This window comes from Sphaeramia orbicularis, chromosome 4, assembly GCF_902148855.1.
Source record: "Sphaeramia orbicularis chromosome 4, fSphaOr1.1, whole genome shotgun sequence".
Classification (NCBI taxonomy): domain Eukaryota; kingdom Metazoa; phylum Chordata; class Actinopteri; order Kurtiformes; family Apogonidae; genus Sphaeramia; species Sphaeramia orbicularis.
Genome location: NC_043960.1, coordinates 52,107,181 through 52,121,514, shown reverse-complemented (window position 1 = coordinate 52,121,514; position 14,334 = coordinate 52,107,181). Strand labels below are relative to the sequence as shown.

The 14,334-nt window shown below is 37.8% G+C and overlaps 1 protein-coding gene across 1 annotated transcript; it reads left to right on the top strand.

The window, feature by feature from the left end:
* The first annotated feature begins 385 nt into the window (after positions 1-385).
* Positions 386-13,541, top strand: LOC115417606 (vitellogenin-1-like). Its single transcript, XM_030131620.1, is given in 41 exon segments — positions 386-425; positions 1,645-1,665; positions 1,918-2,063; positions 2,148-2,208; positions 2,211-2,392; positions 2,477-2,638; positions 2,726-2,880; positions 2,969-3,155; positions 3,214-3,371; positions 3,452-3,623; positions 3,701-3,841; positions 3,935-4,147; positions 4,229-4,446; positions 5,925-6,112; positions 6,207-6,236; positions 6,239-6,330; positions 6,418-6,516; positions 6,612-6,731; positions 6,826-7,018; positions 7,286-7,373; positions 7,460-7,560; positions 7,563-7,644; positions 7,750-7,846; positions 7,928-8,108; positions 8,198-8,497; positions 8,558-8,940; positions 9,134-9,202; positions 9,284-9,472; positions 9,575-9,652; positions 9,654-9,708; positions 10,059-10,097; positions 10,182-10,249; positions 10,251-10,326; positions 10,329-10,362; positions 10,473-10,516; positions 10,831-10,896; positions 10,899-10,924; positions 11,018-11,183; positions 13,200-13,263; positions 13,265-13,353; positions 13,435-13,541. Coding segments are annotated over 41 exon segments (4,980 nt in total).
* The last annotated feature ends 793 nt before the right edge of the window (positions 13,542-14,334 follow it).

The window sequence follows — 14,334 nt, the reverse complement described above, 5'->3', positions numbered from 1 at the left end:
ATTTGTTATTTTGTTTTATGGTTTACAGGATACTTTAACATTAGGATATGACAGCAGCAGATAGAGTTTGACATTTTAACACAAATAATTTATTATTGTAAAGAACTGTGAGACATGGCAAACATTTCGAAACTAATCCTTAAGTTTGATTTGGCAAATCTGAGGAAAACACGGTCAGGTGGCCCTAACCTGTCATCCTCTGCAACGCAAGCCTGAACTGGCTCATATCTGAAAAGTAAAATAACAATCTGTCTATTCAAGTGTATTGATCAAACATGCCAGAGTTCATATTAGACCTTCATGACATCTTTGTTAAGCTTTGTCAGCACAATTTTCCCTTTAAAAGGAACGCCTGTGACTTCACACATTCACAACCACTTCAGCCATGAGAGTTGTTGTGCTAGCCCTGACGCTGGCCCTAGTGGGTAAGTATGGCTTCCTGTTTTCACTTTCTCTCTTTCTTAGTATTTCTTTTTTGTGATTATATTCAGAAAATGTGAAATGCAAATTATGACAGTTATTTATAGTGTAAAGACTTTGATTTCAGTCTCTGCTTATGTGCTTTTTTTTTTCATTATTTAAATGCTGTAACTCCATTTAAGCAAAATGATCGATGTACTTCATTTCAAAATTCTATAAATGTCTTAGCTTGATCATTTTTTTCTGTATAACAGTCAGGGTGGTTTCCTGTAGGTAATTAATCAAGAGTTAGATTTAATCTGTTGTTTGTTACTGACCTCATGTCACAGCACCAACGGCAGAAGGAGGGGATGACGGGATGTTGTCCATTAAAAAAAAAACTGTGTCAAAATACTTCTAGTTTAAGTCATTTAGAATCGTTCAGGTCCATGGATTTAAGAAACTATTGGGAGCTTCATTTAAAAACAATGACTGCTGTTAATGGGAGGGGAAGCAATAAAATGAACACTTGGAAAAAAAACAGCTTTGGAGCCTTTGCTTCAACTGTTTTTGTTTTGTTTGTTTTTTTTCACATTTCAACTGTGTATGTGATGGTAGATACTAAAAACAGTTCAAAGCAATACCACTAACAGTTAAACTGGGTTAACAGTGACATAAATGCAGTGGAATCCGCCTTTAGCGATCCGTTTTCCGAATTATCACCATCAGCAGGTGATTATTAAAACCCTACGTTTTATTGGTCGTTTGTCTATAAGTAATATTCACTTTTACTTGTCATAATCAGATTAATTTACTTTGAACTGGGTTGGTGGGTTTTTAGAGACACCTGCATTTTTAATCTTGCTATATACATGTTGTTGACAGACAAAAATTCACAATATCTCAAACTTGCAATTAAAAGTCGGACAGTCTTTGTGACTTTTATCTGCAGCCTGATTGTCCAGCTTCGCAGACTGATGGTCACATGATATTCTCATTATTCTTAAATGAATAAATCTGGTGGAAACAGTAAAACTGTCCCTGCTCTATAGAGACATTACAAAGCATTGTTACTAAGCAGTCTTGCTTAATTATCTGTACATTTTCATAATGAGAACATATTTTCCAAGTGCAGCAGCCCTGACCTCAGGTTTTCTAAGACCTAAAATGAACACTGTAAGATGACTGATCACTATAAGTGAATTAATTAAATGGACATTATGCTTCTGTCCCAGGCTTTTTTAGCCATATACAAAATGCATTTCTGTAATTTACCCACACTGATCAACATTTTCGGTCATTTGAGACTCATTTGTGGCCATTCATGTACCAGAAAATTTACATTTTTTTCCATTCCTTTTTAGCTGGCCACCATCCGGAATTAGGTAAGTTCAGAGCAGTTTTAAAATCTGAAGTGATGGTTGACATTAAATTTACTTGCAGCAGTGTTTAAAATAAGAATAAGTTAGTCAGTGAAAAGGCATTTAATTAACATGTTATCTCCAACAATATTTCCAGCTCCTCAGTTTAAAACCAACAAGCTTTATGAATACAAGTATGAAGCAGCGGTCCTGGGTAAATTACCAGAGGACACAAAATCTGGTCTCAAAATGACAAGCAAAGTTCACATCAGTGTCCTAAGAGATGACCAGCACATCATGAAGGTAAAAAGGAATACATAACAACCATAGTTTTATTTTCTTTTAAAAGTCAAACTGGTTTCAAATGTTTTTTTTTTTACTCAACAGCTTGAGGACGTTAAATTCTTTGAGCACAGTAAAGCTGAGTATGGAAATCGTTTCATCCCAGCAAAACTGATGCTCTGGAAGCTCAGCTCATGAAGCCCATCAAGTTTAGGTATGAAAATGGTGAGGTGAAAGAAGTAAGCACTGCTGATGGAGTCTCAATACAGGCACAAAATATCGCAAACAGCATCCTGAATCTTCTTCAAGTCAAAGTCAAGAAAACACTGAACATCTATGAGTTGTATGAGGTTCGTCAAAAATCTTAATAATCCTGATCATAACTCCAGAGTTGAAATCTGGCTCTTCATGCAAACCTATGCTCTGGTTATTAGGATGGAACTCAAGGTGAGTGCAAAAACTTATATGTCATCCCTGAAGAAGAATCCAGGGGATGCATGCAATTGATGAAGACCAGAGATTTGGAACACTGCCGAGAGAGGACCATGAAATTCTCAGGGTTGGCATACACTACAAAGTTGGCAAAGAGCCAGCAGGTAGCTGAAATCCACTTTGTGCTATTTAGACATTGAATGTATTGAAGCACAACAATGTGACAACTAGCATGTGGTCTAACTTTGCAGGATCCTCATGAAGGTCAAAACCTGAAAGGTGTTACAACATACTATTATGACTTGAACATGGCTGACAAAGTCCAAATCATGGCTGTAAATGCTACCGAAGTGATTGAATTCATACCTGTCCAAGAGATGAAAGGAGCTGCTCAAATAATGACAGAGTATGTTGACTGATAATGAACAGAACATTGTGACAGATGATGTTTTTATTATTTAATGACACTAATGTTTTTCTCCATTACTTTCAAGGCAAATCCTGACTTTCCATAACATTTTGGATGGTGTTCTGGATGTACCCTCTCACCTCCATTATTCAGTGGAGCGAAGATCCCTCAAGTACAAGTTTTCCACCGAGCATCTTCAGACACCTATCAACCTCATACAGCCTGAAAGATCACAGAGGGGTGTGACTTCAGACTTTTACTTGAACGCATCAGTAATCTACAACCAAAAGAATTCTACCATATTCATTGAATGTATTCATCTTTTTTAAGATTGAAGAATATCTAAGGAAACTGGTCCAGTTCAATGTTAACCAAGTCAATGAGAATGCACCTGAGGTTTTCCTTGGGCTGATTCACAACCTTCGGAGAATCAGCTATGAAGAGCTGAAAAACATATTAGATCGACACTGGAACGCTCCTCAATACAGGTGACATTGCATTGTAAAACCTTTGATAAATATATGCACAATTTTTACAAAGGTGTCTAAATTCCTATGATATTTTTCAGATCACTGCTTTTAAAAACCATTCCTGCCATCGGTACAAATGTTGCTCTGAAATTCATCCATGAGAAACTGCTGCATGGCAACAACCAAATCAACACTGCTGAACTTATTCAGTTATTGATTGGATCCTTCCACATGGTGACAGCAGATCCTGAGGCTGTTGAGCTGCTTGAGGTGAGTAAAGTCCACACCAGTTTATTCTATTGGTAATATCAACAGGAGACTTTATCATTTTTGCTCCAATCCTCCAGCAAATGGCTTTTAACCAAGATTTACAACAAACTCTGAGAAATGAATACACGGGTGTGCGTGACATCCTCATGCTTGGTTATGGTACCATGATTTCAAAATACTCTATTGAGGAGCCTGAGCGTGCTGACAAATACGTAAAGGTGAAAAACATCTTTCCTCCTTTCTATTACTTCAAATATCTTGCACATTTCTCAGTGACAGAAGATGACATTATAGTCTTATTTGTCCTACAGCGCATCCGGGACCAACTTAACAGAGCTGTCGAAGAGGATGATATACACGAAATCCTCCTGCTTCTGAAGGTTTTGGGAAACACTGGTCATCCATCTGCCATTAAGTCAATCTCAAAGTGCCTGCTTCTTCCAGCAGATAAACCAGAAGTTAAGAGAATCCGTACTGAAGCCATTGGGGCCATGAAGAACATCGCAAAGAAACATCACAGAATGGTGAATTATTAACACAAAATATTTCAAATGATTCTTAATTTTGAAAGAACCTGACAATATGTCCTTTTCTTGTGAAACTAGATCGAGGAAACTGTTCTTCCACTTTACTTGGACAAAACTCTTGACTCAGAGCTCCGTATACTTGCATGCTGGCTGCTGTTTGAGTCGAAGCCTCGGTTGACGATGGTTTCCACCATGGTCCGCAGTTTAAGGACAGAGAGAGACATTCAAGTTGCATCCTTCGTACATTCTCTGGTTTGGCAGATGTCCCAGAGCACTGCTGCTATCCATGCTGAACTGTAAGAGCACTCTATACTCCTCCAAAACTACTTCTGTGCATAGTTGATACTGTTAAATCTCAGATCCTCCTGGATTCGTATCTTCCTTTATTATGAGCATGTTGGACTGCCTACTGATGAGTTATTACCTCTTTCAAAAGGCAAAGGGAGTTGATTTGTAAAGTATAAAACGCAGAAACAAATGAAATACCAACCAAGTTCAGTAAGAAGAAACCACAAAGCAGTTCTTTCAATCTTTCTTTAATAATCCAGCGTTAGTCTGTTTTCTCAGCCTCTGCTGTTATGGAACAACTAGCACAAGTTCATGTTCAAGTTCATGTAACACAAAATATATCAGTGTTACATAAAACATTCTTAGGTCTTATATAAGGGGCATTTGTTGTCATTACACAAACTGTAAAGGTAATTAACCCATAAAGACCCAGTGATACTTCTGTATCAGTTCGCAATTGAAATTTTCTCTATATCTAACCTTTCTTAGGTGATTTATCACCATTTCTTTACCACATTATCCTCTGTATTTTGTATTTTATCACTATAAATCCGGTATTTTCCTGTCTTTAATTTACTGATAATGCAGATGTTCATAAAAGGTCAGATTAAAACTGAGGGTTATTATATCAGAAACAGAGAAAACTGAGGAAAAAGTGACTTTTTCAGTCAAATATATCATTAACTGAACATAAACCATGCATTTCCTTCCATTGTCGTTGATCAAACTCCATGGGTGTTAGTGGTGAATCAGTGTTGTAGAAGATGACGGTGTTTCCACGGTAACTACAGAGCCTCTGAACGTCCAAATGGGTCATATCTGATGACCATGAAAAGATGAAGAATTGTATTTTACACCAATTATTAACATGTATTGATAAGTTTAGTGGCTCAACAGATAGCCTATTAAACATTTTAGATCAGGAGATACTTTTGGTCACTGGTGTGTACTTGAGCCTTTATGGGTTAAAATATACTTATGTAGGTTAATCTGGAGTTGGTCCCCAAGCATCTTCACTGTGCAATGTGCTAATGCTAATTGATAATATTTACATTGAACACATGGATAGAAAATGTTACTAAGATCCCTACAGGCTAACAGTTTATTTACACTTCATCCAAGCACTTAAATGATCATTTCTCATTTTAATTACTGGCAAGGAAAGTGAACTACTAGCTAGCTACTTGCAGAGCTGAATGGGAGCCTGTGACTGTACTAGGATGATATTAAGATGTGTGGATGGTGATTAAATGGTAGTGACTAATTAATATGTCAAAAAGCTGTTGATGGATAAGACGGCTTAGCACAGAGAGACCTAAGGGTTGTCAGTAAAGGTTGCTAGTTGAAGGCTCGCTATTTGGAAAGCAACAGGCCACTATTATCCTTATTTTCTAATGCATCATAACAGCATATCAATAAGTTAGAAAACATCTAGTTACTAATTAATAATAACGTATTTATAAACTATTTATAAATCCTTAATAAGGCATCCTTTGTGTAAAGTGGTACTAGTATATGTATTAACTCTGCTCCTTCATAAATGTCTTTACAGGGCACAAGCTTCCAAAATTGCTCTCAAACTCTTACGCCAAAATCAAAGTCTAAACTTACGCAGAAGATGGGAAAGTCTGGACTTTGTCTACAGCAAAGCCATCCATATGGACTACTACAACAGTTAAGACCTACACCATGTCTAATTATAGTTCTGCTGAAATATTGGCAAAAAAAATTTTTTTTTTTCAACTAAACTTATGAATCAAATTCTCAGATACCTTGAAGCTTGGTGCTGATGGAAGCCTTGTCTCATCAATGACCACGCAACTTTATTCCCAAAAACGATTGTGGCTAAGACCAGCGCTTACTTTTCTGGAGCTACTGCTGATGTTCTAGAGGTACAATGGAAAGAAAATCTATACTTTAAAGATAGTTAATTCCAACTTTGAGAGTTATTCCTTTAACATTCTTTAACATCTTCCTAGGTTGGAGTGAAACTGGAGGGACTGCAGGAGGCTCTTCGGAAGAAACAGATCACTGAAAGCCAGGACAGGTTAACCAAGATGCAGCGTATCCTTAGCACTGTAAGAAAACATATTCACTAAAGACAAAAAGAAAATGTTAAAATATGCCACAGCTGCTTGGATGAATGTTTCATGTACACTTCGTCTTTCCACAGATCAGTCATTTCAGGAATTTGCCTGCACGTGGGCCACTGTTTTCTGCATACGCCAAGGTCTTTGGACAAGAAATTGCCTTCGTAACCATTGACAAACCCATGATTACAAAGGCAGTCGAGGTACAATTTAAATCAATCTGTCAACCTCAAATCACATTTTATGACACATTATTTGTGACAGTTTTGGTAATCTTCATAATGTCCTTCCTTACAGCTTGCCAAGGAAGCAGCTCAGCACTACGGAAGGAATTTCGTTGATGCTCTACTGTCTGGGGATGCTCGCTATTCTGAGTCTTTTGTGAATCCAGTTCTGGTTGCTGAGATGAAGTGTGTCATTCCCACTATTGGAGGAATTCCCTTTGAGATGAGTCTATCCACTGCTGCTGTTGCTGCTGCAGATGTTCAGGGTAAGTAATTAAAATGTTTTTTTTTTTTTATGTAGAAAATCACATACTGTATTTGAAAAACCTGATGAGAACTTTGCATGCCTTGACTGTTGAGAATATTCAATATTCTTGACACCAGTCATTGTGTATGAGCAGGGGCTCAATTGATCAAATTAATTTTACTTATTGAAGTGGAGGAGCTGCTGTATGTATTGCATTTAAATGCTTCTTTTTAGAATCAGATCATGTTAATTAAGCATGTGATTGTTGGGTTGTTTCTTTTGATAGTTCACATTGCCTCAACACCAAAACAGGATGGATCTAATGATGACTTACTGAACAGAAAATATCAACTTGAAACTGAAATCAGACCAAGGTAGCTGCAACTTCTGACAATTCACAATTAGCTGAAAATATGTCAAAAGTCATTCACAAATATATATATATATATGTACTTTTCAGGATTGATATGACGACATTTGCTGTGATGGGAGCAAACACAGAGGCACTTCAGGTTGCAATACTATCAAGAGCTAAATTCAGCTCCTTCGTGCCTGCCAAGATAGCGCTGGTCTTGACATCACTGATGAGAACTTTAAGATTGATATCCTGCCTGTTTCCATGCCTAAGAACATTGTTGATATTGAGTAAGCAAACATTTAGATCTCAAAATATATCTCTAAATATGAATAATTGAAAATGTCTTTTTGAAGTTAATCTTTTACGTAACTGTGTCCTTGTTTTCTCAATAGAGTTGAAACTATTCCAGTTGCAAGAAACATTGACAACACAACAGTTAATGTTCAGGAGCTATCCTCCCTAGAGGAACTTTCTTCTGCTGACACTTGGGTAAGCTCTAAGTGTTTTTAAAAGTGGTTGGATTACATGATCTAAATGTACAATGAAATTAATCAGTCCTCATTGTTTAAGTCCCAAAAGACACTGTCCCAAAGGTCGGCTGACATCAAGCAATGGAAAGCAGCCAGGAAGACACGTTGTATCAAGGTCTTTGGAGCAATGCAGGTTTGTTTGAGCATTGCCACTAACAGCTCTGCCAGGAGAGACAAGGCCTTGACTGGAAAGCACTCACTTGCGCTGTCTTTGAAACCAAGTAAGAACTGAAACCACAACCATTTTGTAGTTTCTTAAATTATCATGCTTATATCAATTAATAATGCCATTATTCAACAATATTTTCAGTTGAAGGTGAACCTGTTGAAAAGCTTCAAATGGAGGTTCAAGTTGGACAAAATGCTGCAAGGAAGATGATGAAACAGGTCGATCAGTGTGCCGAAGAAATCATTGAAGGAAGACCCATTTTGACAAAGCTCAGGAAAATCTTGGCTCCTAGTCATAGAAACAGCAGTAGGTCAGCATCTTCTTCCAGCAGCGTATCTTCCAGCTCATCCAGCTCCTCCAGCTCATCCCATCCCACAAGTAATGCCATTGATGCAGTAATTCAAGCCTTTGGACTTCAAAGACGCCGAAGCAGCAGTAGCAGCAGCAGCAGCAGAAGCAGCAGCAGCAAGATCAGGAGCAGCAGCAGAAGAAGAAGAAGAGGCAGCAGGCGCAGCAGCAAGAGGAGTAGCAGCATCTCAAGTAGCAGCCGCAGAAGCAGAAGCAGCAGCAGCAGCAGCAGCAGCAGCGTTAGCAGCAGCAGCAGAAGCAGCAGCAGAAGCAGAAGCAGAAGCAGCAGCAGCAGCAGAAGCAGAAGCAGCAGCAGAAGCAGAAGAAGCAGAAGAAGCAGCAGCAGCAGCAGAAGAAGCAGCAGCAGCAGCAGAAGCAACAGCAGCAGCAGAACCAGCAGAACCAGCAGAACCAGCAGAACCAGCAGACGCAGCTCCTCCAGATCACTCAGATCTTCCAGTGCAAGTTCTGCATCTAGCCTCATGTCTATTTTCTCATCAAGCTCTAGTTCTTCCTCCAGGTCTCGTAACTCAAAGGTACTGAAGCAAAGGTTGTTTTTGTTGTTGTAGTTGAAATGACTTAACAACACTCACTGGTCTTGACATCACATTGTGAGAAATCATATGGAAACTAAATACGACAACATAAAGCCTTCACAGTACTTCAGTTATAAAGAGCATATTTCGGAGTTTGGACACTAATTTCCAGTTTTATACAATGTTCTTGTAGGAATCTCAGCGCAGGTCAGCATCATCTTTCGTAAGCCGTAGTGCAAGCTCTCAAGCCTCCAACACGAAGGTGAAACCTCTTCCCCAAATTGATGTTTCCCTGAGGGGACTGGTTTGTATTTAAATAACTTAAAATATACTATTTCTACAGGACAAATCCTTTGATGATCCTAATGTCACCATCCTCCTGAAAGTTGTCAGAGCTGACATGAAGCCACAGGGTTATCAAATCACTACCTACATGGACAGATCTACAACCAAGCTTCACATGATTCTGGCAGACTTGGCAGAAGACTGGATGGTCCGTGCTGATGTGGTGCCGAGAGTGCATAGAGCAATTGTAAGAAAAAAGAAAAAAAAAAAAAACAGTCATACATGTCAGAAATTTGTGCAAATTAGCATAATATTCATTGTTTATTGCCATTCTATCACATCTCAATAGGCCAAAATCAGGTGGGGAGAAAAATGCAGAGGATACAACACCACTATCACAGCTGAGACCGGCCTTGTTGGTCAAAACCCCTGCAGCTCGCCTCAAAGTGCAATGGTATTTTGAGTCATGCACAATGCAGAGATGTAATGAAATTTCACCCTACTTAACATGCAAGTACAGATTGGTAAAATGTCTAATATTCCTCACAGTATGAATCTAACCGCAGTTTGCAGCAAAGCATGAAAACAGCACAAACCAGATTTCCTTACAGTGGTTGCAACATCCGAGAAGACCATTAATGTGATTGTGAAGGAAAATGTAATTAAAAGTCACTTTACTTTCTCAAAATATTAAAGTCCCACTTACTCAACATATTTTTTCATAACCTGGTGCATTATTGCGTCTACAGAGAGTCATCTATAAGAAGAGGGTTGAGCTTCCATCCGTCTCCCACTTAGCTATATGGATGATCTACTCCCATCAATGGCGTAAGCAACAAAGTCACTTACCTGTTTTGCTAAGGCTGGTTCAGGTAAATATATGACTGAATACAAAAATAATCAGTAGTTGCTTCTTATCATGAAACTAAACCATAAATGTCTTTCCTCTGATTTAGCTCAGTGCATGTTTGATGGAACCACACTGGTCACATTCAACAAGAACCATTTCCAGAACTACCAGCCATTTGCCTTGCTACCAAGTTCTGGCCCAGGATTGTACTGGAGAGGTGAAGTTTATTGTTCTGCTGAAGAAGATGAGAATGGCCAACACCATATCAATGCAAAAATTGCTGACTTGTGAGTGTTCATGAAAAACACAACTCAACTGTATGTTCATTCATGAGCTGTACAATAGTCAATAATAATAATAATAATAATAATAATAATGATAATTTATGTCCTTTTAGTGACCTTGACCTCTATCCAATGGACGCTGAAGTGGTTGTCAAATTATAACCGGGAATACCCAGGGACACCCAGCTATACGTCATGAATGAAGGTTTTTAGAACGCATTCCCTTATAAAAATCTGTCACTTAAAAATGAAATTTAGTGTGAGAACTGTAGATTTTGCTACCAAGCCACAGATGTTCCTATTAAACCATTACAGATGACAGTTTAACATCTGTTTTTATGTTATAACCCTATATGTGGCTGAAAACACAACCTAAATTACATCAGCTTAACCATCCTGGTGGTTGTTAAGAGGTTTTAAATCATGAAAAAACCTGTTATCCAAATAAAAAGCTGCATATTTTCCTTATAGGTGCTATCATGATGCAAGAGAAGGGGTAAGGCATCTCTGTGACCGCTGGCTCTTTTGGACTTAATGACTCTACTTTGACAAAGAATCATGGAAGGTAAAAGCAACCACTGGGAAACAAAACCACTTGGATAAATTTGATAGATATGTTTGACGTTTACTGATATTAAGATGTCTTCTTGTAATGCAGGTTGATATCGAGGACTGGATGAGAGGACGCGTCTGTGGAATTTGTGGCATGGCTGATGGACAAGTCTCAAAGGGATTTTACGGACCTGACGGACATGAGATCAAAAATCCTGTCAGCTTTACTCATTCTTGGGTTCTGTCCGCTCAGAGCTGCAGGGACAACAGTGGTGAGTGATGTGTTTGGAATCACATACACTACACATTATATAGATACAATCCATACAGCATAAAGAAATAAAAAAGAGAAGTATTTGATATGGAACACAGTAGTGTACAGCAGAGTTACAGGACCACAGATCTTGATTGATCCCAAACTGGGAACTATTGTGCAGCAGCAAAACGAACAGTAAAAATAAAATATAAGAATTAAAATAGAATACATGCGCAAACATAACAAATTAGGAGTATATAAGAAAATTGGTTGAAAATCTGGACAATCATCATGCAAACAATTATCTATGCATGTTACAAGATCATAAAAATCATAGAAACTAATACAAATTCAGGCAAAGAAAAAAACAATTCAGTCTACATAGGTTGGATCTTATTCTTAAAAGTTGAGCTATAGAAAAAGGAAAATGAGGGATATTTTCACTTTCAGTCCTTTTCCACTGTATGTATGTACTTTTTAAAATAGGATAATGTCGGTGCCGATTGAAGTGGGTACATCGATTGTTCCACAGAGATGATCTCAGATATTTGAGTGAGTGTTGATTCACAGAGGTCCACCTTTTGAGAACGTACAGAGTAATTGTGACTGAGGAAAACTTGGAAAGAGCTAGGAAGGTCATGCGCTAAATAAACAATTAGCAATACACCCTATTACTGTAGAGTATTTAACCCAGAAAGGCCAATGGAAACCAAAATAGTCTACTGATCTAAACTGTTTAATACCTGTTGATCCACTAATCCTATCAACACATGTAAATAACTGGCATAAAATACAGTTTGTCAGCTTTTCATGGTCATCAGATATGACCCATTTGGACGTTCAGAGGCTCCGTAGTCAATGTGGAAGCACCGTCATCTTCTTCAACATTGATTCACCAGTAAAACCCATAGGAGTTGGATCAATGACAATGGAAGGAAATGCATGGTTTATGTTCAGTTAATGATATATTTGACTGAAAAAGTCACTTTTTCCTCAGTTTTCTGTTTCTGGTATAATGACCCTAGTTTTAATCTGACCTTTTATGATCAGTGAATTAAATACAGGAAAATACCTGATTTTCACTTTCAAAACAACCAAAATACACAGGATAATATTATATATATATATATATAATATATATATATATATATATATATATATATATATGATATATATATATATATATATATATATATTTGTTTTGAATGGTGATAAAGCTCTCTAAAAGCTAGACAGAAAAATACATTTTTGTAATTACCACAAAGTAGCACAGGTCTTTATGGGTTAAGGATAAATGAAGTTGTAATATGTCTGCTAGTAATAAGTCAACATAAAGGAATGATTATCTCTTTTTAGGGAACTCATAGAAATACTTTAGTGTGTTATGGGGGACCTAACAAGACCGTATTACTTTAGTGAAATTTTTTCAAAAATGTTTATTGTTATGTAGAAATCATGGTCATATTTGGTTCCTTGCCCCTTAAGTAGCCAAAAAAAAAAAAAAAAAAAAACTCCAAGAAGTATGTATAAAAATACCAATACAAACACATGTAAGGTAAAAGGAAACATGTATTTTAGAACATTAGAACCTTATTTTCTACCATTAGACCCCCATGCGTGCTGGTCCAGACCCCTGGCCCACATCCACACTATCCCTTGAACATCACTCCTTACATTAGTCCATTATTTCATGGTACCTAAAAGAGTAGGTCCACTCACCGTTCATTGCAGAGGTGGACCTTACAGACCCTGGAGACCACATTGGACCTGAGATTGTGACCTCGCTGTAACTGGTGCTGTATCTGTCTTGTAATGCAATGTGGAAATGACCAAAAATAGTAATTTGCCCTTTAAAGGGTTAATCAGTGACCTACTCAGAACTCCAGCTGACTTCGGGGTCCCTTCAATCCTTTTTACTGCAGCAGTTTTCTTGATATAACTGCATCTTCATGAGGCGACTCCAGGTTTTACTTACATATAAAATATAATACAATAATTCAGAACCTCACTCTTCCCCCTCTGTCCTTCCCAGAGTGCCGTTTGAGGCTTGAGACTTTGCAGAGGCAGAAGCAGTTCCAGGGTCAGCAGTGACGTGCTCTCTGTTGAGCGTGTGCTGCAGTGCTTGCCCGGCTGCTCCCCTGTGAGGACCACCCCCATCACCGTTGGCTTTAACTGCCAGCAAGCAGGTGAGTCTGCCGGACATCACAACATGTTCAAGGGATTACAATAAATGCTCAAACTAAAAATAACTGCTCTCTCTTGTGTAGGTGGCCAGCACAGCTCAGAGGTTACCAGTGTCCACAATCACAGCGCCGACCTGATGGAAACTGTACAAGCCCACCTTGGCTGCAGCTGTAACGCACAGTGCTCTTAATATCAATTTCTTATGTCAGTGCAATACATCATACCTGTATGATTCTAATTTTCAATCTTCATTAAATAATGGATGCATCTCAAAGAATTCTGTGTTTTTTCATACAATAGAAAATATCATGTATTTTTAATAGGTGTCTGTACACCACACAGCACAACATTCAACATCAATCATAACAAAAAAGAAACACTAATTTATTACAGCATTTACTCCTCACTCCTGTTGATTTCCTTCTTCATCATATCAAGATGACACTTCAGACCAACACACATCAACACTATGTGAAACACATTCCAATGTCCCCATAAAAAAAAGTGTCCTTCATGATATTATAATGCTTCAGTGAGGTAAGATTGTCTACAATACATTAATCCTCAGTACTGTTAAAAAATGTCAGTATAAAGCTGCAACATTCTTCACATTAATAAAAACACATTAAGGAAGGTATATTCATAGGATCACCTGTTTCTACCACATCCTTTCTATCACACATCCAAAATACAAATACCCACTGGTTGAAGCAACATTTACAAAATAACTGGCCAATTTGTATACACCATTTTACACCGAGTTTCTTATTGCATTCAGTGAAACAGCAGCATTAGATCTACATTCAACCTTATCATAGTTGACAAGTTTAACCTGACAACAGAACACAAATGCATGGTATAAAAGATCACATTTAGCGAACTATTGTGCAACAGTGACTATAACAAAATGGCAAAGCATTATCCCAGTACCTGGACATATCTGCCCATTCAAGGGTTGAAATTATATAACTTTTTTCACTTAT